We start from the raw sequence: 27,354 nt of genomic DNA, 5'->3' as shown, positions 1-27,354 counted from the left end.
CTAAACCCTCCTGCTTTGCTGAAATCCCTAAAACTCAAGATGTACGCACGTACTTCACAGCTTCTTTTGCGTTGCTTGCGCACGACCCACATACACGAGGATGGGGCTGATTTTGCGTGAGCAACGCTTTTAAAATTTACCTGATTATGAATAATCAATCGCTATTGTTCATAAAGGGGGTAATTTTGTAACAGCCTGCCTGAATTAGGAAAATATGCATAGAGATTACACCAGTTTCAAAGCAGAATTGTATATAATTTATACTCACACAATTCATTTAGTTATATGTGCAGAAATTTTTCATGAAAATGTATGCGCATACTTTTAAAAATACAAACATAGGTACATAAGTATAAATCCCTCCACTCGCTCTGGGTAAACTTGTGTGAATAGGCTGTACATATGTAATTTTACCTGCAAAGCAGGTGGGCAATTTTGTAAAACACAGTTTTATCCCGATAATGGAGCAATGGCTCCATGTTCAAAATCATTGACTTCATTGTAAATTTTGCTAGCCCTGATGCAGCTAAAATGAGAAACGCTGGTCAATGTTGACTTACTCCAAATGGCTCACTGGCTTACTTCACTTCGGGCAGTTTTGTTTATGCTCAGCTTGTTTTTTTCACAAATGGAGATTTGTTGATTATAAACCAAGATAAGTGCACATCTCACATTTGTATGATTTTTAGGAATATAAGAAATGATTCCAAAATCAAAAATGTAATGTATGTTTTCATTTTATCTTTAATAACTTAAACATATAAAAAAAATACATATTGAGAGTACATTAAAGAAATAGGAGTTTTTGGTTTTTTTATTAATAAACTTATAAGAGGTGGAGTTTTTTCTGACCGATGATTGCAAAAGCTAGTATGCTTTGAGTGTTTGGCTACATGCATACTTTAAAGTGAATTTTAAAAGCCCGACGAACACATCAATCGGGAAATGCGTGAATAAGTTGTGCACGTGCGCACCAAGCAGATTTAAGAAACCGGCGAGATATGGGCATATCTTCCGCAGCGCGCACATCTAGACAGTTTTCAGAAAAGGCATGGCATGGGCAGGGCCTGGGCATTTCCTGCAGCATGAACCTGAGATGTGCACGTAAATACTTTCGTGACCCGGCACCAGCTGAAGTCTTCTGCTGTGTAACTTTACTTCCTCTGTGAAGGCCGTGTCAGTTAAAAATTAAAGAAATCTAGGTAGATCAGGGTTTTAAGGGTCGGGGCTAACTGGAGGGAGTGAAGGCTATTAAACTAGGGGGATTTGGAGGACCTATCCCTTAACCAAGCAAACTGGGGATGAACTGGTAAACTGGGAATATTGTCAGCACACATCCTTTCTATTTTATTTATTTAAAATACTTATAGCCCATCTATAATAACAAAGTCACGCTAAGCGGGGTACAATATTAAAATTCCCTGATTTATTGGTAGAAGTGGGATTTGTGCACCCACTTAAAATTTGGCGCAGATGTGCATGCGACCAGGCTATTTTAAAATAAGTGTGCATATATGCACACAAGTTCTAAAATAGTCTGCACCCAGGGATGCAGGTAACGCATGCATGCATGCACTTGTGCACCGGTTTGAAAGTTACCGTCTTTATGTCTGAGGTCTTTTTCTTCTTTTGCTATAAGTCAGCCTTTGTGATTTAAAAGCTTGTTTGCTTCATTAGTGAAAGTTACTTTTATTTTTTGTTCAGTTTTACAAAAGGCAATTTTGGGAGTATAACATTGTTTTACCCCGATAATACCTTTTGAAAATTGCCTTCTTTATTTGATATTTCTTTAGTCAGTGAGCTGCAATTAGTCTTTTTGTAACGAACTGGAGGGAAAATAAAATAAAATGGTCAATGTGTTTACAGGTACACCTAATTTGGATCATTGTACATGCCCTTGGTTTCCATAAAGGTTTGCTCCATCTTGTTCCTATGGGAAAACCCTTTAACAAGTCAGAGCCAAGGTCACATAACATTCATTTGTTACATATTCATAGTAAAAAAAACAATTCTTGCTGCAAACGTTTGAAATTTATACCTTTTTTTAATATGGTAGACACTGATTGAGGAAACAGCTTTTCAGTTTGGAGCTGGGCCCTTGACATGCAATAGTCATATGTTGCCATGGCACTGTTAAGCAGGTCAGCTGTCTGAGTCTAAGGATGAATATACAGTATCCAGTCTTATTCAGAATAGAACTAGATCTTTGAAAATGACTGGAGATATCTTGAGCTGCTATTGAGCTTTTGTTATTCATCGTATCATTCACAAACCATAACATTTTACTGAATTAAGTGCCCAATAAATTACAAGTTCTCTAATTTCCCAAAAATAGAATTATTTTTTCAAATAATGATTTTGACTGCGGTTGCAATAGTTGCATATTAGCTGTATCTTTAGGCAAGATCGAATTAAGAAAGGCGTGCTGAAGTTGAGTTCTTGACAGAACTGCAGAATCATGAATTTTTTATTTGGTATCCTAAAAATATATATCATGAAATGTGATGTGAATGGAGTAATGTTTACATCTCATGCAAAATATTCTTACAAATTACATTTTGTTGGGTACTAATTTAACACTGACGGTGAGTTTTTAATTGAATATATCAAATGGAAGCTCTATTTTATTTTCCTAACTCATATGATCAACATAAAACATTTGCTTACAAATATATAGGACAAAATGCTCTCTAATTAGGTAGTTTGTTAAAGAAAGAAATGTTGTTACTTTGGCTTCACTGTTGTTGTTAACCATGCAGAAAATGCAATGCCTATTGATCAGCACAGAATAGTCAGGCCTTAAACAGCTGACATCTGCTTACTCTTTTTTTTTTTTTTTTAAACAGAATAACAAACCATTTCAGCTTAATCTACCTCAAATGTGTGCATGTAAATGGGGGTCCATCTATTGACCTGTGTTCTTTTCAGCAGAGGATTGGGCTGCATGGTTTATGAAACCAGGAGGGCTGATTTGAAATGCAGATGTCGAGACAGTGAAGTGCACCCTCCCCTTTTTTCTTTGCTGTATCTGTCAGGGTGAAAAATGTCTTGCACTGGGGTCAGTCACCCATACTCACTTAATTACTTTTCTTGGACCCACAGAACTGTCACAGGCTGTGGTGGATGCAGGGGCTGTTCCTCTCTTGGTTCTCTGTATCCAGGAGCCAGAAATTGCTCTGAAAAGGATTGCCGCTTCAACCCTCAGTGATATTTCAAAGCATTCTCCAGAGTTAGCACAGACTGTAGTGGATGCTGGGGCTATTGCACACTTGGCACAGATGATCCTGAACCCTGATGAAAAACTAAAGGTAATATTTAACCATATTTATATCAATGAACTGTATGAGACAGGGTTATGTATTTGTTGCAGATCCGTTTATTTCTGTAAATGTAAGTGCACGTAAGGAAGGAGTAAGAATGATCATAAATTAAACCTTTTTTTTTTACATTGCGTAGTAGAAAAAAAAAAAAAGAAAGCATTATTCATTAATTCCCTTTAGTCTAAATTGGTCTAGTTTTCTTAGTCACAAGTTTTTACAGTTGTGATGTTTTAAAGCCCTGCTTTCTATTCTTCCTCTCACTCAGTCTATGTTGGCAGATGCATTGGATGTAAAGGAAATGGCTCTTGGTATAAACATCTGAGATTTAACAAGACAGCCCAGAAAAGTGAACAAATATCTATGTTTTGCTCTATAGTATAACTGGCATTGATACATATGATTCAGGATTAATGTTTAAGCAAAGAAAAGATAAGGTTCTAAATAAAGAACACAGAGGTACAATTTAAAATAAAAGCGTATTTAAAAGGTTTGCAAATGTTTGACTTTATCATAGCTGTAGTTTCGTGAAAGACTTTTATATAATCATTATAGGAACTATATCTTGTTTTGAAAAATAAATCTTATTTTTTAGTTCTGTTAACCGAAATGATTTTTAGAACTTGATAGAAATTGCATTTGTGAAATACTGATTTCTGTTGCAGTTCCTTCTCATTGTTATTCTTTAGCTAGACAGGCAAAGAAAACGATTTAAATACAGCATGATTAGAGTTCTGCTGTAAACCTAATGCTTTGCAAGAAGATTCTTTTCTTAATGGTTTTTATTTTATTTATTGAAAAATTTAAAAACTGGCTGTCTTTAGTGCCTCTTCTGGTTTACTGTCATAGTTCTTATCGGCCCACACTCACACAGGACACTTGAAAAGAAAGTCGATAAAGAGCACTGACTTAGTTTTAGCTTGTGTATGAAGCCTGCGAATTCTTTTTTTAATTGCTCCATTAGAAAAATATTCCAATCATGTTGTTTTACATGAGGTTTCAAGACCAAATAGGTCAGATATGCTGTAATAATTTGGATAGTTTAGTTAAGTTTATTAAACTTCACTACCTTGATGGAGAAAATCAAGGTAGTTTGTACAACTAAAAACTATATATTAACATATATTAATACAGCGCAACTAAAAAACACAAGGACTGATTTTAAAAAGCATTTACTCACGTAAGTGCATTTTACTCGAGTAAATGGCTTTTGAAAATTGTTACAATAGTAGCTACATTTATTCATGGCTTTTGAAAATTACCCCATAATAGAACATAATAAAATATCAACAATGTTTTTTGCTAGTACAATAAAAACAATTTCTCACAGCCTGCAAAAACTCCAGTTTACTTCAGGACTCACAGGAGTACTGTATTGTTTGAGGTCTGATGGCAATAATATACCAGTGGTGGAACCATAGCCCATGCATCACTGTAGCTGTGATTAATGGTTGCTGGGGCGGCTTAATTTGAACAATTATAGACCAGATTTTTTTTTTTAGATTATGCTGCAGTAAATACAGCAGAAAAGTTTGTGTGCCTTTTGTTAATCGGACGTCTCTGTTTAACAGCGTCAGGTACTATCTGCGCTCAGCCAGATTGCAAAGCACTCTGTGGATTTGGCAGAAATGGTGGTTGAAGCAGAAATTTTCCCCATTGTGCTCACGTGCCTAAAGGATGCTGATGAATATGTCAAGAAAAACACTGCAACTTTAATTAGAGAGGTTGCAAAGCATACACCTGAGGTAACCTCTTGAAAATGTAAATTATAAGTGAAACTTTAAACTCTCTCTTGCTGTGGGTGCACATTTTTTAAAGTGTATAGATTTCCTCTAGTGAAAAATGTTTCCAGATTTGCACATTAATTGATTATAACAGTCAGGATCCCTGCTCTAATTAACTCATCCCTTGCAATATGTTTTTCTGAATTAATGGGAAATGTCCTTTAAAATCCTCCGTTTTTTTGATATCCATGAGGCGGTTTACACCAGTAGCACCTTCTTTTCCTCCAGACTTATTTGCAGAAATGTTCTGACTGCCTTGCTGAAGCAGCATTTGTTACTTGTATGTATTTGCTTTCTGCCTAACATAAAACTTAATGGCCAAGCATGGGTGATATTACTGAGTTGCCCCATGTGTTTATTACAATACAAGGGATTGCAGTGAAAGAGCAACTTGGAATGATATGAGGATCTTGTGGGCTTCCAGTTGGAATTTGCAGCAGGTCAGAGAGCTCCCCAGGGTGATATCTTATTTGTATTAAAAAAAAAAAGTAAGCCAACAAACAAAATTAATTAGTAGCATTCTCCCCATGCATATTCCTTAAATATGTTTGGTTAACATCAAATCAGCCCTCCTGATTTATAAAAAATATCTCCAGTTGTTTTTTGTGTTTTGTTTTGTTTGGGTATGGGGTTTATCAGTATATATTTGTGACAGCATTTGGGTTCTTGACTTTGGGTTAAAACCTTCTTATTCTTATCATGTACCTGTCATTTTACATGAAAATTTGTTTTTTGCTTCCTAACAATCATCCCACAGGAACCAGAAGGAAAGAAAAGTATAACAGGCTGTTGGCAAACAGGGCAAACAACAGATTAACAGATTTTGAAACATAAGCATCTAGACTAACAAAAAGAATCTGTTTATTCATCAATTAACCTTTCCATCTATCAAAGCCTTTCTTACTTGGCTTCTGCTACTAGCTTTACACATGGGAACCCGGAGCACATTGAAACATCAGAGCTCCAGTGCAAAAAATATGTTCTTCTGGCAACAGAAGCTATTATGTCTTATGTGAAAATGCAGCTTTCGGACCTCTGCTCAAAGTGCATTTAGACTCTGAAAGGGTAATTTTGTAAATGTGCAGCCCAAATTTTCATCCCAATTTTCAAAGTAACCTGGGAGAAAAACTTTAAAAGACCTATATATGCATATATAGGCACGCGTGCAGGTCTTTTAAAGTTTTTCTCCCAGGTTGCTTTGAAAATTTGGGGTGCACATTTACAAAATTACCCTTTCAATTATCCTTTTTGAAATTATCCCTTGTATGTGGCGAGATTTTACATGTGTAATTTACACGCATTTTACCCCTTTTTATTTGGCTTTTACATGTGCAGATTGGCAGATTTCCAACATGAAATTACTTTATTAGTTCATCTAAGAGTTTGCCAGTCCATCTGTAGGCAGAGACCCTCCTAGCTTTTCAGCCTCAACTGCCCCCAGTTCATCCAGACTGCCCATCCAGTCAGTATTTCACATTAAAGGTTTTTACTATCACTTACGCCAGATAAAAGAGTAGGTATAAGTATATGTGAGTAAGCTGCCAAATTAACATGTGTAAATTTCTTATAACATAGTATCTTACAGACGTAAATGTTGGTCCTGCCCCAGAACGTCCCTGGTCTGGCTGCATTTTACACACACGCATTTACTAGTGAACTCTTAGTTACAAATGTATGTTTGAGGTTTCTAAAATAGTATATATGCAAGTATTTGCTATTTATGTGCATCAATGATCATTTTTCTACCTGCAACCTTTTGAAAATTCACTTTTTAATGCACACACATTTGCTTTGAAAATGCATGTATAATTGGTCTAGTTCGTGCAAGAATAACTCACATAAAGTTACACCTGCTCTTTGGAGGGCATAACGTGTACAGGTTATCTTAAGTGCATACTTTTTAAAATAAAAAAAATATGCACATGAGACCTCTCTCCCCCCAGAATGCTTCTCTTCATTTAGCATAAAAGTACATGTATAACCTGGTTATAGTATACTTTTTTAAGCTTTAGTCCGGGCTATTTTCTAACAGCCAATTTACACATAGAAAATCATGTTCTATGCATGTAAATGGCTTTGAAAATTAAGCTCCAAAAGGGTAATTTTGAAACATTGCACATAAAAAAGTTGGCAAGTATATACATAGTTACACCAGTTTTCAAAGCGTGTCCACGTTCCAAATTATCCGATCAAATGTATCCATACAAGTTACAACTGCTAAGTTGACTGCATAAATGTTTTGTGAAAACTTATGAACATGCTTTTTAATATCCAAAAATATGAGTGACTGTTCTCCCCACCTCTGCCCCCATAAAAGCCTCCACTTAGTCTGGGTAAACTTGCATGCAAACATGACATATTTTGCAGTTTAATTTTTGGATATCATAAGGGTTTTATGATTTACCTGGAAACTGGGCAGTCAGTTTTGTAAAAGACCATTTCTGCATGTGAAGCATTATTTTCCTGCAGAAGTTTCCTTTGAAAATTACCCTCCTTAGTTGTAAGACTCAAACTGAAGAATTTGTATTCTAGCAAGAGACACTGTATTGTTAAGATCTAAATTAAAAGACAAGAATTATTAGATGTAACATAACCCGTAAAAGTCCACTTTCAAATATTTCCTTCACTTGAAAACATTTGCATTTTCTGGTCAGAGAATATCCTAAATGTTGATTCTTGTGTAATAAATGTGTTTTTCTTGATTTTTCCCTGGGATAATTAAGCCTGTCCCACAAAAGAGACAGCACATGAGAGCTCACTATACAATTTAAAATGATATTGTTATCTTTTGCAAAAAAAAAAAATAAAATAAAGCTTTTATGGTATCCAAAAGTTAAAGTGCAAAATAGCGAAGAATAAATTGTGTCCAGATTAATTTGTTTTCCGACAAATATTGGTATGGTAAAAAGAGTTTATTGCATAATACCTTATTATTCTTTTTTCCTCTAAATGTATTTCTAACCAGCTACCCACATGCTGTGAAATTATAAATAGAATTACATCACCAAAGCTCAGACCCCTAAAAAAGGACAAGCTGTTAAATAGCTGAAGACAATCTGCTGCCTGAGGTGAGGAAAGAGATGTCCCCCTCCCCCCTCCAAGGCATAGTACAGGTCAGATCAGCAAGAGAGCAAAGTAGGGGGAGTCTCCCTTGCATTCTCGCCCTTTTGGTGATTTGGAATGCAGGGGGAATGCAGGAGGCAGCGGGATCAGGGTCCCCGGGGAAGAGGCAGAGAGTGTTAGTGATGATACTTTTAGGAAGCTGGTAAACCTGTCACAAGCCCCTGCCTCCCATCCTTCTCCAGCATTTGCTTCCTGGGAAAATGGGAGATGGGTGAATGATGGGGGTCTGGGTTTGACACACTGTTTCTAAGCCAGTGCAAGGGTATTGGGTGCCCTAGGTAAACATTACAATCTTGAATCCCCCCCCCGCCCCCCAGCTCTCCTCAAACACAATTCAAAATTATGCATTTATAATAGATTTTACAAGGAAAATGTTATTCAAAGTACAACCGGAGGTAAAAATATCACTTGGAACATTTATATTAATGCCATCCAGAAAACCCTGCATAAAAGCATAAAAGACACTTGGAGCTCATATGGTATTAAGCCTATTGTAAAGTGCATTAACTCTGAACTTGGTCCTCTGAAAGCCATGAGTAAACGGAATTACATTTACAATATAATAAACTTCCCATACCAAAACAGCACTAACTACCAGCACTCAAACAGTAACAATCCTACCTATGAAAAACCAACACTGCAAACATTATACCAGGCCCTAAAACACCAGTACACCTCTTAGGAAAACAGAAAAAGCCAGGCTGCTATAGATCCATACTGCGAAAAATCCTTTTAAGGGATTTACCTGAGAGGCCCCTTGGCTTGGCTTTGTGCACCTCTGTACCAATTTAAAAGCTTTAAAGAAAAATCTTTTATCTCTAAGAAAACAGAAGGCAATTAGCTGGCTTCCTTATTTTATCTGATTGTGCATGCACAGACAAAATAATGCCACCAGCAGTTAACAAAAGATATGAGAACTCTGAGTGACGTAGTAATATTTCACACTTTATAAATGATCTTAAGACAATGATAACAAGCGCTGGACAAATCAGTGGTCAATATATAATATTCTACATGAATATTAATGACATATCAATATTCATTAATTCCCAAGAATCTTATACATAATTCCGTGTAACTAATACCTATGCATAAGCTTACGTTTTTCTTAAGATATGACCATTACTTTTTGGAGTTCACAACCAAGAGGTAGATTTTAAAAGGCCTGCGCATGACAAAGCTGGGCGATACGCACGTAACTTGGATGCTCGCGGGAAGTGCGGATTTTAAAAGGCCTGCGGCCACACATATATCTCCCAGTACACAGATAAAGAATGTTTGGCGAAAAAGGGACGGGATGTGAGCGTGGTCTGGGTGAGACATGAGCAGGGTGGGACTGCACCATGCAGTCAGTTATGGCACTAGTGTGCGCTGGGATCCCACAACCACGTAACTTGCTTCTGCTATGGACTGCGTGTAAGTAGGTAAATTAAAAAAAAAAAAAAAGGGTAGTCAGCGGGGTTTTAAGGGTCAGGGTTAGAAGGGTAAATGGGAGGCTAGTTAGGAGGGGGTTTAGGAAGTCCTGTCTTTTACTGGGGTGAACTGGGAGCAAACTGGGAAATAGGCCTACTGCATCACCGTGTACATCTACTAAAATCCCCCCACTTACACGCTCAAGATGGCATTCGTGCGCACATGCCCGTGTCGATATAAAATCGTGTGCGCATGTACACGCGGGTAGCTGATTTTATTACGTGTACATAAATGCGCGCATGTTATAATATCGGTGCATCCATGTGCATGCGCAGCAGGAGTGCACATGTGCACATGCGTGTCACTTTGAAAATTACCACTTAACTGTCTCCATATATGGTTAGGCTTTTGCTATTAAAGATTATTTAAATATATAATGCTGTGGCTACATCATTTTCATTACATCTGTCTTTCAGCTGTTACTAGCTAGGCCTGAAAAGTGCAGTCTCAGTCCTTATGATGGCAGTTAGCATAACCTAACTAAAGGATTTCAAGCCAAAAATCCAGAAAATTTACCACAATGCACAGAAACTACATGCAAACAGAATATCTCATCTCAGTCACAAATGCAGAACACAGACCCTTGCCAAATACAGAATAAAGGGACCATAAAATACAAAGAGAAATGTATAGACAAAAACTGAACTGGAAACTGCCACAAGCCAGACTCTCTATGTAGTATAACAATGGAAAAACAGAACACCACCATTCCTCATAAAACATCAAACAATACAAACATGAAATATAAAATATCAATCCTAATATTAAAGGCATTCTAAGGAAAAGAATGTTTCAACAGCTGAATATTCAATAATTAAACTCATAAAAATGTTTAAAAAGTTCCCAAAAATCAATAAAATATTTCAAAAAAGAGGAGATACATCCAATACCGTAATTAAAACTATTAAAAATAAAAGAAATCCCCCTTTCTCCATACCTGGGAACTTTTGATTTCCAGTCTCCTTGAGATTGTCGTGGATTAGTGGGGAGAGAGGAGCTGTACCCAAACTTTGTCCTTTCTTTCTCATTAGTACATACTAATACAGGGATGGCTAACTCCAGTCCTCGAGTGCCGCAAACAGGCCCGGTTTTCAGGATATCCACAATGAGCATGCATGAGAAAGGTTTGCATCCAATGGAGGCAGTGCATGCAGATCTTTCTCATGCATATTCATTGGGGCGGATTTTCAAAGGGTTATGCCCGTAACCCTGAAAACCTGCTCCTGCGCACGCCGAGCCTATTTTGCTTAGGCCCAGTGACGCACGCAAGCCCCGGGACGCATATAAGTCCCGGGGCTTGAAAAAATGGGCGGGTGTGGGTGGGGCGGGGAAGTCCGGGGGCATGGGCATGGCCAGAGGGCCTCTCCACTGCCGCTGGGCCCAGGGAGGCAGGCGTAAATAAAGGTGGGGGGGGGGATTTAGGTAGGGCTGGGGTCGGGTTAGATAGGGGAAGGGGAAGGGAAGGTGGGGTAGGCAGAAGGAAAGTTCCCTCCGAGGCCACTCTGATTTTGGAGCAACCTCAGAGGGACCAGGGAAAGCCATCGGGGCTCCCCTAGAGCTCGGTGAGCACAAGATGCACCCCCTTGCGCGCGTCGACCCCTGATTTTATAACATGTGCGTGGCTGTGCGCGCATGTTATAAAATCACGTGTAGATTTGTCCGCGCCGGGTTGCGCGCACAAATCTACGCCCTCGCGTATCTCTTAAAATCCGGCCCATTGTGAATATCCTGAAAACCTGGCCTGTTTGTGGTCCTCGAGGACTGAAGTTCGCCATCTCTGCACTAACACATACATGTTCATTCTCACATATACATGTTCATCGCTCACACAGGCACACACTCTTTTTCACCTCTGGAATGCATAAACTGCGGCAGCCTCCACCTTCAGCCTACGCAGCTGACAGGGTTATTCGTTCCTCTTGAGATGTGTGCCAACACTATGCCTGCTTCTGTCTTCTGGCCACACAGGCCAACACTGCTCCTGCTCTTTCTGACCTCAGCAATTGTGTCTTTTCCTTCCCACCTGCATAGGCCCATACGACACAACTTCTTCTCCTAGACCCACGTAAGCAGGAAGAACAAGGAGACTAAATGATCACAGACCTGCCACTGCTGTGCTGCCCCCAAAACTGTGGTGCTCTAAGCAGCTGCCAGTTAACCTAGTTCTACTGACCCTGCATTCTCTCCCACTCCTACTCACAACTCCATATGTTCTTACTCTCTCTACTTCCCACCCTTTTTCCCTCCTCCCTTCCTCTCTCACTCACTTTGTCTCCTCCCTCTCCTCCCCTCTGAGCACTTACCCCCTTTCCTTTCCTTCTCTTCTCTCCCTTGTCACCCCCTTCCCTCTCACTCTCTTCCCTTTCCTTCCCTCTCACTCCCCTCTTCCCTTATTCCACTCAGTTCAGCACTCCTTCTCTTTCCTCCTTTCTCAGTGCGAGGAAGGGAAGGGAAAGGAAAAGGGGGGGGTGAGTTCTCATTCAATCACTCCTTCCCCACTTTCCCTTCCCTCCCCTTTCCTTTCACTTCACTTCCTTGCCTTCTCACCTTACCCTCCTCAGTGGAGTTCCTCTTTATACCTATAGGGGGTGGGAATCCCTCAGGCATGCCATAATAGTGTTACGCTGGTATTTTGGGTCTGCATGCAGGGTGAGGTGACTGCACTTTTTGCTGCCTCCAAATTTTGCTACTTGAGACTGATGCCTCAGTCAACCTAACAATGAAACTGCTACTGGCAGAAGACATTCACATTTGACCTAATCAAAGAAGTAGCCTAGTGGTTAGAGCAGTAGGCTTTGAACTAGGGAGATTATGGTTCAAATCCCTCTACTACTCTTTGTGACCTTGAGCAAGTCACAAAATCACTTTACTCTCCATTGCCTCATGCATAAACTTAGGGGGTCATTATTCAAATCATGATGGGCCATTATCTTGTGCGTTAGGGTGTTATTGCACATGATAATGGCCCATCGTGATAACGTCTTCATGCTCGCAATAACTACGCTTAGGAAATTTTGTATCACACATTATCGCCCACATTATCGCCGGAAATAGCTACAGCTATTTCATTGGCGCTACTGGGGCAATAGTATGCAGCATGGCCGCAACCACGGCAGGCGAAAACGCACCACTGCGATGCAGCCGCCTGCTCACTATTGCCTCCCCTCCCTTTTTTTTTTTTTTTTGTAGCTCATCATTCCGCTATGAATCCAGGGGTTCGATTGTGAGCCATCTAGGGACAAAGAAATGACTAGAGTACCTGAATATAATCCACTTTGAAGTGCTGAAAAGAGGAATATTAATAAATAAATAGATCTTGATCCATAGATGAAAATCCAAAATAGCAAGCAGACATCCTTCTCTGTGTAACAGTTTGTTCCATTATAAGAGTATGGTAACTGTTCTGTAATTGGAAGCAATTTTCTTTTTGTACCATAATGACATCAATTTTCCAATTATACAAAAAGAGCCCAGTCAAAAAAGTGTATCAAACTAACTATTTCACAAAAAATACACTTAAATTATTAAGTTCTAGTTTTCAAAGCACAAGGCATTTCTTGCAGAACACTCCAAATATTCAAAATTTGATAGAAGGACTTCATAACACCGAGGAGTTTCTTTGACATTACAATGTTTCTTCCATTTTATCGGTCATGCATAATCATTGGTCCCAATTTGAATATTTTTTCTTTTTTCATATTTTCAAATACTCATAAATAATAAAGGAAAAAATGGGTACTTTCCATTTTGATGCTTGTGATTCTGTGCAATACTTCTACTTCTACGTTAGCCAGACATGGCATCATGTTTCGAGAGTGCTGCATCAGGGGCTGAATCTCAGTTTGCAACTCCAATCTGTGCTCTCTGAAATTAAAAAGCACAAAAGGCAGGATTCAAAATATATCAGTGAAGCTTTTCACCAAGGTAATCATTGAGGGCCCAACATTAACAGTCCTTCTCTAGTTATGAAACTTGAAATCGACTCAAGCATAGACTGACAAATCAATTAAAATGTTGGAAGCAATACATCAATGACGTTTTTATTATGTGGCAAGGTTCAGCAATGTCATTGATGGAATTCCATACTTGGTAAAACTCTCTAGGATCATGCTTGAAATTTATAATTAACTATCATGAGAGGGAGATCACCTTTTTGGATATAAAAATCATTAAACATCAATATAAACTTAAAACTACTATTCATAGAAAGCCTAATGAATGTATAGACGTATATAGATGGGCACTTTTGGAAACCGTGCCGTTATATTGGAGAAGGGGGGATAGGGTGCCTAATTTGGCACGAAGAGAAAAGTTGAATCTGTCATATGAGTACTGTTGCCCCATATGGTTTGACTAAGGAGATAGAGTGGGTAGTACTTGATCATTGACATTTCTGGTTAGCATCATAATGATGTCAGCATGATCATGATCATGTAATCAAGTGAGCTCATGAGCGAGTTGACGATGACAGTGTCAACTATTCAAGATATCTGTTGAATGAACATAGCTCCAAGTGCCAGGGCTCTTCTCCAATTTGTAAGCTTTCAGACTTTTGCCAACTAACAGTAAGTTTCATAATTGAAAGAGGACTATTAATGCTGGAACCTTATGGGTAAATTTTAAAAGGAACATGCTTGCACCCATAAATATGCGTATTGCAGCTTGAACAAAAATACGCCTCATTTTATAAAGTATGCGCATAGCATTTAAAATACTGTTGCCACACATACTTCTACAGCCTTTACACACTCTGGGGAGGGAGGGCGAGAGGGAGGGAGGGAGACAGAAACTCTGTATAGAGTCAGTCTGACACTCTCTCCATATACCACTCTAGAGAGGCACTTTGAATCGGGATGGATTTTCAGGAGGTGGGTTGGGGTTAGAAGGGGTGTTACAAACACATTCAGATGTATTCATAGTAAAATTGACATAAGTAAATGCTGTTCTCCATTCCTAACATCATCGCCAAACCCATTGCAGACATCATAAACTGCTCGCTGTCTCAAGGCCAAGTCCCTGACCAATTCAAGCTGGCAATACTCAAGCCTCTCCTTAAAAAACCTAACCTAGCACCCGCTGACCCAGCCAACTTCAGACCCATTGCTAACCTTCCAATGATCGCTAAAATCATGGAGAAGGTTGTAAACATACAACTATCTGAATTCTTGGAAGAAAACGACATTCTCACCTCAAACCAATTCGGATTCTGAAAATCATTGAACACCGAATCACTACTAGCCTCACTCTCTGACTCCATTCTCATTAATCAGGAAAAAGGTCAACCCTTCCTTCTCGCACTACTGGATCTCTCCTCAGCGTTCGATACCGTGAACCATTCGTGCCTCCTCCAGCGTCTTGCAGACATCGGCATAACAGGAGTGGCGCTCATCTGGTTCAAATCTTTCCTTGAAAACAGGCACTACAAGGTTAGGATTAACAACAAAGAGTCGCACCCCATCAGATCGAAGCAGGGGGTACCACAAGGATCATCCCTTTCACCTATTTATCTCCTCCCTCTCTGCCATCTACTATCCAGCCTCAAGCTAACTCACTTCCTATACGCGGATGACATTCAGATCCTCCTCCTGATAACTGAATCTCTCCACAAAACGTGGTCTTACTGGAACAGCTGCCTCACAGCAATCAACAACCTGCTCTGTAGCCTCAACCTTGTACTAAACACCAGCAAAACCGAAATCCTCATAATAGCTCCAGATAATTGCACCCTGCTCAACCCGCCTATTTCTTCCCAACTCTCCCTCACACCGATCGACCACACTCCGCAAGTAAGAGACCTTGGTGTGCTTCTAGACAACCAACTCAACTTCAGCAAGTTCGTAAACAACACCACCAGAGAATGCTTCTTCAAATTGCAGGTATTAAAAAAATTAAAACCACTCCTACACTTCCGAGATTTCCGCCTGGTACTACAATCTATCATCCTCCCAAAACTGGATTACTGCAACTCTCTCCTCCTGGGCCTGCCCGCCAGCACCATCAAACCACTTCAGATGGCCCAGAATGCGACGGCTAGAATCCTCACTAACACCAAAAAAAGGGAACACATTACCCCTATCCTCCAGAACCTTCACTGGCTGCCTATAAAATTCAGGATACAATTTAAAGCACTCATGATGATTCACAAGGCTCTACACAACATCTCCCCCCTCAACCTATCTTTTCGACTACAGCAGCACACATCAAAGAGGCCGATCAGAAGTGCATACCAGAACATGCTTCACACCCACCCGGCTAAAACTTCACTGAGGAAACGAGCTTTGTCCACTGCAGGTCCCCCCCTTTGGAACCGGCTTCCACCGGACCTCCGCCAAGAACCTTGCCTAGCAACTTTCAAAAAGAAGCTAAAGTCTTGGCTATTCACTCAAGCCTTCCCTGAGAGCTAAAACTTGATGAAGCGATAGACGGTATCCATACCACTGTACATACTCTTTCTGATTTTGTACCTTGTTTTCAGTTAATCTTGTTTATGAATGTCTCCCTAAAAGTTCTTTGTCAACTTGTTACAATGTATTCCGCCCCTGAGGCGACAGTTCAGTTCCATGTAAACCGGTGTGATATGTGTTGTATACAGGAACATTGGTATATAAAAATAATAAATAAATAAATAAAGAATTATAGCTCTTATAAGTGATGAAAAGGAGTAGATTTGTACAATGCAGCTAGCACTGCAGTATACAAATCAACTCCTTTTGTTAGACTTTTCATCACTTATAATTCTTTACTGATGTCAGTTTTACTATGAATACCTCTGAATGTGTCTGTAACACACGGCCCCAAAGCATCAAAATGTAAAGTACCCATCTTTCCTTTATTATTTATGAGCATTTGAAAATTTAAAAAAAGAAAAAATATTCACATTGGGACCGATGCATGACCGATAGAGATGTGAATCGGAACCGGAATCGGAATCGGTTCGGGTTCCGATTCACATGTGGGTGTTTTTTCATCGGGCCCGATCACGGTTTTGTTTATTGGCTGCGCCCGAGCCGATAAACAAAAAACCCACCCCGACCCTTTAAAACTAATCCCTTTGCTTCCCCCACCCTCCCGACCCCCCCCAAAACATTTTACAGTTATCTGGTGGTCCAGTGGAGGTCCCGGGAGCAATCTCTCGCTCCCGGGCCGTCGGCTGCCACTAATCAAAATGGCGCCGATGGCCTTTGCCCTTACCATGTGACAGGGTATCCGTGCCATTGGCCGGCCCCTGTCACATGGAGGGAGTACTGGATGGCTGGCGCCATCTTTAAAAATGGCGCGGGCCATCCAGTGCTCCTACCATGTGACAGGGGCCGGCCAATGGCACGGATACCCTGTCACATGGTAAGGGCAAAGGCCATCGGCGCCATTTTGATTAGTGGCAGCCGACGGCCCGGGAGCGAGAGATTGCTCCCGGGACCCCCACTGGACCACCAGATAACTGTAAAATGTTTTTGGGGGAGTCGGGAGGGTGGGGGAAGCAAAGGGATTAGTTTAAAGGGTCAGGGTGGGTTTAGGGGTTATTTTTGTGTGCCGTTTTTCCCGCACTCCCCCAAAACGATAAGAGAACCCCCACGATCAATATCGTGGGGTTTTCCTATCATTTCAGGGGAGCCCCCGATTTCTGACGATTTTGAAAATATCGACGATATTTTCAATCGTCCGATGCCCGATTCACATCCCTAATGACCGATAAAGTGGAAGAAACATTGTAATGACAAACTAACCACTCGGTGTTATGAAGATCCTTCTATCAAATTCTGAATATTTGGAATGCTCTGCAAAAAATGCTTTGTGCTTTGAAAACTAGAACTTAATAATTTAAATGTATTTTTTGTGAATCAATTTTCCAATGTCATTACAAAACTGTAAGTTTCTGGCTTCTGCATGTTTGCAGCTCTGGCTGGTGTGCTGCCTTTCTGCATGTTTTACTGTAAGTTTTCAGCAATCAACTTTCATGTTTTGTTTGCTATTATTTATGCATTTGTATAATTTTTTGTATTAAACTCGTGTACAGCTTTAATAATTGGACTATGCACAATATATTTTTGAAAAATGACTATTTATAGAAATATGGTTCCAGCATAAAAGAACAAAAATGCATACAGCTTTGAGGCTAACTAATAGCATGGTCCAGAAACGCTACTTCAGAAACATCTGTATGGTTAAGTCCAAAATGTTATAACATCTGAGGGCCGTGCGCACATGCATGCCAGATTTTATAATCCGCACCTGTATGGGCGGGCGGTGCGCACAAGGGAGGGAGAAATTATGCAACCTCTGCGCGGCAACGCATTTGGGCCATCCCCAGTTCCCTCCCCCCCATTCAAATTCCCTCCCTCTTCCCCTCTCCTCCCCACCCCCTAAACCATACCTTTTTTTTTTTTTTCCCGGTAGGTTGCAGAACTTATTTCAGCTCCCAAGCTGAAGTAAGTTGCTGACGTGCGAGTCTTCAAGACAGTGATCAATGGCATTGCCCGCCCCCCCCCGCCCCACCCCACCCCACCTTGCCCAGAACACACCCCCCAGAAGTTGGGTGTATACCAGCATTTACACATGTGGCCGGGCCTCTTTGAAAATTTGCCCAGCATGTGCAAGGCCCGGCCACGCGTGTAAACGCCGGAATTTACGCGCATAGGGCTTTTAAAATCCACCCTATGGTGATAAGATGCAGGATTCTTTGGGAAAGTGAGAGAAGGGAGTTTGGCAGGAACATGCATGGAGGAGAAGTTGGCACGCAAGGGCCAGACACAACCGACTCACCTGCCAGACTACAGTGTTCAAAGTTAGTAGTGAGAGCTCCAGATACAGAAGCTTAGGGATCATTGTGAGGTATCTCGAGTCAGAGTCCTGTAAATTCCCAGCAATTGGATACCTGATGGAGCAGGTTTCTGAGAATAGAATCCCTTGAGGAAGAAAACGATTTTCTAAGAGAAGCAACCAGGGAAAGTGAGTTAACCGCTCAGGGGTCCCAGAACATTTCCCTATCAATGTTGCAGGGTGCAATGATGAAAGTAGTTCCCATGATGGTAATTTCTAGTGTACAAGACAATTCTTCTGAGAGTCTTAGAAGGAGGACCCTGTTATAAATAATGTGCAATAGTTTTAAGTACTTCCCCTGGGAGGAAATATGAAAAGTACTGTCCAAAGGAATCCTGTTAGGACCTTTTATAAATAAATGCAGCCAAGTTGGAGACACTATCTCAGCGAAATTTGCTGCCTTGTGGAAAAAATAGAACAGGTTTTGTATATCACTTGTCCCTGAGGAAAGTGCCATTACTGTTTTCACTGTCAACCACATTTGTTTGACCTACTATATTAAAAACTCACCTAGCTGTGTCAGAAGTCTTTACCAGCAACTAGTTAAATACAGAAAGTTGTTTTTTTTTAATTAAGAAATATTTTACATTAGAGGATTGGAGAGTCTCTATTGTGCCTATTTCCATTTATGCTTGTAAGTTTTGCTTCTCTTAGCTACCACACTATGCATTTTATTTCTTTTCCTTTTGATAACCTCTTTAGAGCTCTCTGTGTTTGGACTGGGGTATAGGTGATGTGAAGTGTCACATTTTGTAGTGATCCATTGTCTTGAAACTTCAGGTTAAAGCAAATTCAGTCCTATTCATTTCCATGCATTATATTCCACTAATGACTCTTTCCTCTTATGGTGGGTCACATGCTTTGTCCGCTTTAGCCAGTAATAGGCTCTCACACAGTCCAAATTAATTTGGAGTCTAGAATGGGAGCCATAGTAGGAGGAAAACCTCTTTGATTGTAACAATATAACTACATGTTGCGGTCCCGGCCACGAGGTTTGCAGCCGGCCCTTACCTCTCTGCCCAGGGGGAACACCACCGACAGCCGCCGATCCTTCAGGCCTACATCGAACTGGCCCTCGAACTGGTTTCTCCCTAAGCATACATCATTCCTCCTCTCACTCCCTTCTGTTTTACCCTACCCCCTCCCTACCCCTTCTTCTCCCCCCCTCTCCTCACCCCTTCCCTTCCCTTCACATTTGATATTTCATGTTATTCCCTATAATTGTACATTTTGTATATACCTGCAATCTTTGCCTACACTAATTTATTAATCTAATTTCATTCTTCTGTCACTTTTCCTCCTTTTTTCTCTTTTTACCCTCTTGTATTCATGTTATTTTAATTTTAGATTAATGCTTTATTTCCCCTACCTTTCCTTACTCTCTAATTATTATGTTTCAATATGTTCTAATTGTATTATGTTAAACTTGTTCGATGTAAAGCGCCGCCACAGGCACTAGTTTCTTATTTCGCTGTGAACCGATGTGATATCATTGATGAATGTCGGTATATAAAACCGTTAAATAAATAAATAAAAATAAATACATCGTGGCGTTTCCTCGAGGGAGATGCTGTCGTACGTGGTCCGGGCCCCGCCCCTTAGGCTCGCGCGCGAGCATAGAGCCCCTTTTTAAAGGGTCTCTGGCGCGAAACTCAGGACAGCACCTATGGTGACGTCAGACGCTGGCGGGGATTTAAACCCAGCATCTGACCCCGATTCTCTGCCTTGCAATGTAGTCGACTCGATAGAGTGCTTAGTTGCTGTTACCTGTTCCTGTTTGTTCCTGCCAGCCTGTTCCTGCCTGCCTGCCTGTTCCTGCCTGCCTGCTCCTTGCTTGTTCCTCTCCGCCAGTTTCTGCGTTCCTGTTCCTGACCGCTCCAATCCCTGGTTTTGGAACCCTCTCTCGGATTCTATTCTGGTTCTGACCTCGGCCCATCTTCCAGTTCGCCTCCAGCCGCCTGCCTTGACCCTGGTACAGTCTCTCGTCTTCGTCTCCAGTCGGATCTCCTAAGTCCTAGTGGTCGGATCCCCACGGGCTCCTCCCGGGGGGATCTCGGCTTCCAGGGCGAAGCCACCTAAGTCCCAGCGGCCTGGACCTCCACAGGATTTCCTGGAGGGGTCATGGGCTTCCAGGGTGAAGATCTTCAGCGCTCATCTGGTTACCGCCTTCCGACTGAGTTCCATCCCGGAGAGTTCTTCTACATCATCTCCATCCGGTCAGACCAAGGATCCACCTTCCAGTCACAACAACTACATACAATATTTATAGGGTATATAACATTATACTGCTAATCCCCAAATCATAGCTTCAGTTCAGAAGCAGATAGACTATATAAAAACCCAATCTCCAGAAGCCAGGGAGTTGGGTAGCCAGCAGTAGCTGTGTCGCCCAGATATACAAACACTAACACATGATAACTCCCTAAACTACTGTAAACAAGAAAATTCTTCCTTCATGACCACAAGCAAGACGATTTAATAGGTCAAGGTCTCAAAGCCTGCTGTATCTGAGTAGTTCTGGTGAACGAAACCTTGAAATGCTACCTTGAATCTATTGTGCCTGTCCAGTGAATGATGTGCTTGGTTGGCAGTCAACAGCTGTAATTATAAACCTATTTGTTTTATTAATTTTTCTTTTTATGACCTTGATTAAACTTGATGTTTGGGTCAGGGTGGAGGCAAAGTAAAACTCTGCATTTTGTAGTGCTGTTAAAGCTGTCTGTATTTGATATTATATTATATAAGAGTTTATAAAAAGAAAAAAATAAATAGCAGGAGGTTAGGGGGATGTAGGAGGTTAAGGGGGTGCCTTTCCATTTTCCCCCTCCCCCCCATCAATGTCTGTGCTTTACCATGAATCTACATATCATTCCCTTCTGTACCTTCTTTCTTTTGTGCCTGCTTCCCCTTTCTAGTTCTTCATCTGTCTCTTTGCCTCCTCTTCCTTTGTGGACTTGATTCTTGCTCAAACCCCCTCCTCTCTGACCTTCTCTAAGTCATATAATTGTGAGGTGATACTCTTTGTAACATTTATCATCACAGTGCGAAAGGTCGCCACCTTGTAATCCTGTTCGTATCCAACAGCTCAGAATTTCTTACTTTTGCTCTTTTATGATAGAATCATAACATTTTTAATATAGTTTTTGTAAATAGATTCCCAAGAGATTTTTCTTATTGGGGTGAATTTCCAAACTCAGTTTCATGCACATAAATGGACTTTTGAAAATTGCCTTGGGGGGGGGGGGGGGTGTACATGTCAAAGTACATGAGGAAGCAATTTTGCATGCACTTTTTCTTGCAATAGAAAGAGGCGTTCTGGAGGAAAGAATTGAGTTGGGAAAACAATTAACACGCATATTTTTGATTTTCGAAGGTAGGGGCACAAATCTTTATACACACATTGACACCGGATAATTTGAAGATGCAAATGTGTGCTGCTGGGGTTCCATGCACGGCCACTCTTTTTCAAAGCAAATGTATGGAACAAGCCCACTGTCAAAATTCAGGCTGTAATCTGCATGTAGTGTCTACATACAGGAGGTCTTGTTCAAAAGGATTTCCATGTGGTAAACTGGGTTTTTGAACATTGCTACTCTTATGTGTATAACTTCTTTGAAATTTCACTGAATTTTCAAAGTTTTTACATGTGTACATGGGATTTTGAAAAGTAGCAATATATGCTACTTTGATGCGCATAATTTCTTTGAAAATTCACTTCACAGACTTCAACCTGACATGGGTTCTTATAAAATTGCCCTCATCGGGTTATATCCCATCTTTGTGGCCATTGTGCTAACTATGGATAACCAAAGCACATTGTTATTGCCCTGTCTGAAGGTCTTGAACGGCCCTGGTTGTTTGTGTCCTTCAGCTCAGATAACTCTCATTTTTCGTCATCAGCAGGTCACTATTAGTATTGCTGTTTATTTTCATACCAGTAATGTATGGCCATGAATGCTGATATGTTGAGTTTGTGTCTCTGCCTTAATCCCATCCTATATGAAGATCAGCACTAAGATTCCACAAAGTACTGTTACATCTGAATGAATACTGTCACTGATGTCCCTGGTCCCTGGTTTTCTCGGTCTCTCTTTATGCAGACATTGTGCCATAAAGCTTTTTATCCATGACAGCTGCATAGCTTAATGTGGACACTCTAATGCTGGTTTGTTTGTCTTTTTATTTTATTTCCAAATATATAGACCAGAAATCTTAAACTCAATCTTTTAACCTCCCAAACCATTACATTTACAAAGATCCCTAAGGTTTTGGCTTTAATGTTGATCTTTAATAGGCATGAAATTTGGGTTTTAAATTCCAAGCCATTGTGAAGCTAGATCAGGGCAAAAGAAGTTTTTTCTGAACTATGGCAGCCTGCCAAAGGTTTGACTCAGAATCTAGCTGCCAAATTTTAGAAAGAAATGACCTTTTTTTTGGCAAAACACCATCAAATGAAAAGTGTGATTGAACATAAAGGGCCATTAGAATCATGGTATGACAGCACTACCATATTATACTTTGATTAGTGTAGGGAGCATTATACAAAGCAGTTCACACATGCCCAGTACCAATGGTGAATGGGATAAAAGTACTGCTAAATTGGGCCTTAAATGTGAGCACAGTTCATTTTCTAATTTTGTGAATTAATAATTACCACAGTTCAGATTTCATTTTATTTTCAATTAATTTTAATCTTATTCGCTTCTATGCTTCTCTCTGACTAAAGGATTTTCTATTCCAGACTTTATTTTTAAAGAAATCTTCTTTCAAGGCAGTAGCTTCCTGAAAAAATGTCTGGTTTTCTGTCCTTTAGAAACTGCCGCTTTCTCTTTTTAAGTAATTTTTTTTTCAACTTTTAAAATTATTTTTCTTGTTTTGAATGTGATATAGTAAAGCCAAATTGCTTTTCCATGATGTAGCCATCATGCTGGCTCACAACTTTAAATGAAATATGGTATTACACTGGACCCCCACATTCAATACGGGATAGAAAGAGGGATCAGGTTGTGATCTATATTAGCAGCAGAATAAAATTAAGCAAAGAAAATGGGTTCATGAGGGAAGACGGAAGACAGCAGGTAGCTGAAATGGTTTTTGTGAGGTACAAGGCAGGTAAAGAAGACAGTACCATGCCTATAAGAGAAGAGGAGAAGGGACAGAATGCAAACATATCCACAGCTGTTTATGGAGGGACGATTCAGCTTGCTAATTTTTGTTTAGCACAAGTGCAAACAGATCTTGGTACAGTGCCACGCAGCCCAAGTATGGTTGATTACTTGGAAGAACTGGGCCTTTATTGACTAACTGGGAAATCAGAAAATTTGCGGGAATATGCAAGTTCGCTCTTTGATCGCCAAATACACTTTTTGTAATCTGTTTTTTTTTTCATTATTGTTTTTCTTCCAGCTTGCACAGCTTATAGTTAATGCAGGAGGACTGGCTGCTGTCATCGACTGCATCAGCGGTTGCAAAGGGAATATTCGGCTGCCTGGTATTATGATGCTGGGTTATGTGGCAGCTCATTCTGAGAACCTGGCAATGGCAGTAATCGTCTCCAAGGTTAGCTCTTTTTTTTTTTTATTACCAGCTGTTATGGGTGCCTGTGATTCAGAACCGAGCAGACATTAATATTGTTCTGCAGCGTACTGAATGAAGTGGCATGCTGACTTATCTCACGCTGTAGACATCAGTTGAGTTTTCTGAGTACGTAGCATGATCGTGATATAATAAAAAATAAATACTTGTATGAACATTTACATTACTGGGATTGATGGTGTCTAATTTGAAATTTTCTGTTTAATCTATCATTTAAAATCTGTATGTTTTCATTTTTTGTATACTCTATTTCAACAGATACTACATCATCCTTTTACATTCATTTTATCAAGAATTCCAGTATTTATAAATAAACAAGTGTTAACATTCTGTACTTGTGTCTGCAGATACATTTCTGGGATATTCATTTATTGGTATGTTTCATTTCTATAATAGTTAACATGCCAGTATGGCACTTATCTTAAGGTATTAAACGGATGATTTTGCCAATTCTTTCATTTCACTGTTAAGAATGGGGGAGAGTAAAAGGATGTCGCATTTATGATAAGGAAACAAAGATTTTTATCAATGTTTTTCTTGTTCCTTTTTAATTTCTATATTTAAACATATATAAGAGATCTTTTTCTTCGATTAACTAACTACATTTCTTGACTAGTTTTCAGAAGCTAAGCTAGGTGAATTAAAAGTCATCCCTTTTTCCTTATTTGGGTTTAATGATGTTTTCTTCTGCTTTTTCAAGTGGATTAACATGGAAGTAATGCAGAATTGTGCTGTGTCTGAGTGCTAAAATTAGAGCTACAGATATTAATAAAATTGCTTCAAATTAATTAAATATAGTGCAATAAATAAACCATTTAAAAAGAGTTGGGTCTGATGCTGACTCTATAGTCAGAACCCCTGGTTTCCTGTGGCAGACTTTTCAAGATTTTGCAGCAAGAGTTAGCAAATTCTGTGGCACATTTGCATTAATTTACATAAAGATTCACACCTATGACTCTGGTAAAAAATAAAAAAGTCAAATTTTTTTTATTGAAAGCCATTCATATTGGTTTTTTAAAACTATATTTAAACTACATACAAATAAAAAATGTAGCAAGTATAAAGATCAACAATTTATTAAGATAAGACATATGTTACAAACATTTAACTGTGAAATGTCACTTTGTTTTGAATTGAAATAGTGCAACCATCCTTTTTATATTTTTTTCTAAAAGTCCTTGCCTTTCCAAGTATATGAGCTTCTGTATGCTAAAAATGCCTTCAACATCAGCAGTTTGTCATGCTGTTAATTACACAGAAAAACACATGCACATATAAGGTCACATTGTTAAAGCACTACATGTGCAGAATCAGAAAGATACGTGCAGGTTTTTGGAGCCCCGCAGCCACGCACGTGTCTCCCAGTACATGCATTGGAAAGGTTAAACTAAAAAGGGGTGGGGCGGGGGCAGGCCAGGACAGTGCCATTAGGCACTGGTCCGCTGAAGCGCGCGGCGAGATCCGACCAGTCCGCACAGCCTGCTGCTGCCTCAGAGAGCAAATAAGTAGTAAAACAAAAAATGCAGGGTAGTTAGCGGGGTTTTAGGGGTTGGAGGTAATTGGTTAAAAGGGAGGCAGGTTAGAAAGGGGGTTTAGGGAATTCCCTCCGAGTCCGCTCCTTTACTGGAGTGACTTGGAGGGAACTGGGAAAAAGGCCTATTCTGTCACCGCGTGCATCTACTAAATTCCCCCCCACTATCGCGCGCGCCAATATAAAATCGGGCGCACATGGATGTCCGCGCACAGGTCTTAATATCTAATATTGAACACATGGTAAAAAATGCAAAAAGAGGTTGAATTAGCACAAGTTGAAACTTGTCAGCAGTAGTGCCAGTCATCAAAGCTTCTATGAATTAAAATGAATGCTCTCTCTGCCAGCTGTGAGACACCAGCAGTTGCAGACTTTCAAAATGCATCCATGTCTCTATAAATGATATATGATTGGCCACATATGTAGGTGCAAGAACTTTTATATACAGATGAAATTCTTTCATAAAGATATCACGTCATCCAGGAATTATATAAGAATCGTCTTTGGTTTGATAAAGATTTAAGAGATCTTTGTGGGATCTTTGTGGGATCAAACATTCTAACTACTTTCTCTGTCCACTCTAACTTTACCTCCTACCCCTTCTTCACTTCAGATCAGGAGGAAGCGGGTGGGGGAACAACAGAAGAAAGTTCCCTACAGGACATTTGTGAAGTGAGGGGATGGAGCAGGAGCAGAGAGAGAACTGAAACTGAAGGCAGGCGGACAATCTGTGTTTATCTTCAGAAGATTTAATTAAGAGATGTAAAATCTTTCAGGAATATTGATTCTATGGCAGATTGTAATATATGCAGTAGAAAGCTAATTATGCAATTTTTTTCTCCCACGGCTGCACAATTGCTGGAAGCTAGGGGCTTTAGTTAGTGCCAGCATTGGCCTCAGCCACATTGGTAGGAGTATGGGAACCTAACGGCTGAATTTTAGATCACCTGTGCCTGTTAAAAATGGGGGTTATGTGCCTGACCGGGCCTTGTGTGCGCCGCACGCATCTTTAAAGGGGCCCGGCCAAGCACATAACCCTGTTACGCGTTGAAGTGCCGGGCCGAGATAAAGGGGTGGTCCGGGGGCAGGGAGAGGTGAGGCTGGAGGCGGCTGATACAGCAGCCATTTGCCGTTCTGCCAGGGAAGCATGCACTGGCAGCCTGCTGGCGCACACAAGTTACAACTGCTCCAGAGGAGCAGTAACTTAAAAAAAAAAAAAAAAAAAGGTAAGGTAAGGTAGTGTAGATTTAGGAGGTGGGGAGGTGAGGGGAAGGGAAAAGAAGGTTAGGGTAGGGGGTAGAGAAGTTCCCTCCCAGTCCGCTCCTTAATTGGAGCGGACTGGGAGGGAACTGGGGAAGGCTGGGACGCGTCATCGTGCGGAGATTGCATAATTCCCCTCCCCCCTTGCGTGTGCCGCACACACATGCGCGTGCAGATTATAAAATCCGGTGCACATGTGCACGTGGCCCCCAGATTTTATAACTTGCATACGCCGGCGCGCACATGTTATAAAATCTGTGCGTGCATTTGCGCATGCCGGGAAGTGCATGCTCATGGACTCATGTATGCTTCTTTAAAAATCTATCCCTGAGTTTTTCCCATTAATCTCTAATCAGAAAAAAATCCCAAAAAATTGTCCCAGTGTAAACATTTTTTAAGGCCTGGAGTGTTGTGGGGCTTAATAGTGTCCTGGCCAGGAATGGGAGACATCCTT

The 27,354-nt window shown here is 40.4% G+C and overlaps 1 protein-coding gene across 1 annotated transcript in view; it reads left to right on the top strand.

The window, feature by feature from the left end:
• Positions 1-27,354, top strand: part of SPAG6 (sperm associated antigen 6) — a 334,049-nt gene that overhangs the window by 202,674 nt on the left and 104,021 nt on the right. Inside the window, exons 5-7 of the mRNA XM_029588711.1 lie at positions 3,103-3,308; positions 4,889-5,062; positions 23,921-24,073. Coding sequence (XP_029444571.1) covers positions 3,103-3,308; positions 4,889-5,062; positions 23,921-24,073 — 533 coding nt within the window. The remainder of the gene's footprint in view (positions 1-3,102; positions 3,309-4,888; positions 5,063-23,920; positions 24,074-27,354) is intronic.

The sequence above is a fragment of the Rhinatrema bivittatum genome, chromosome 2 (assembly GCF_901001135.1).
Source record: "Rhinatrema bivittatum chromosome 2, aRhiBiv1.1, whole genome shotgun sequence".
NCBI classification, from domain to species: Eukaryota; Metazoa; Chordata; class Amphibia; order Gymnophiona; family Rhinatrematidae; genus Rhinatrema; species Rhinatrema bivittatum.
The sequence above is the reverse complement of the archived record's forward strand: the minus strand, read 5'-3'. Positions and strand labels throughout refer to the sequence as shown.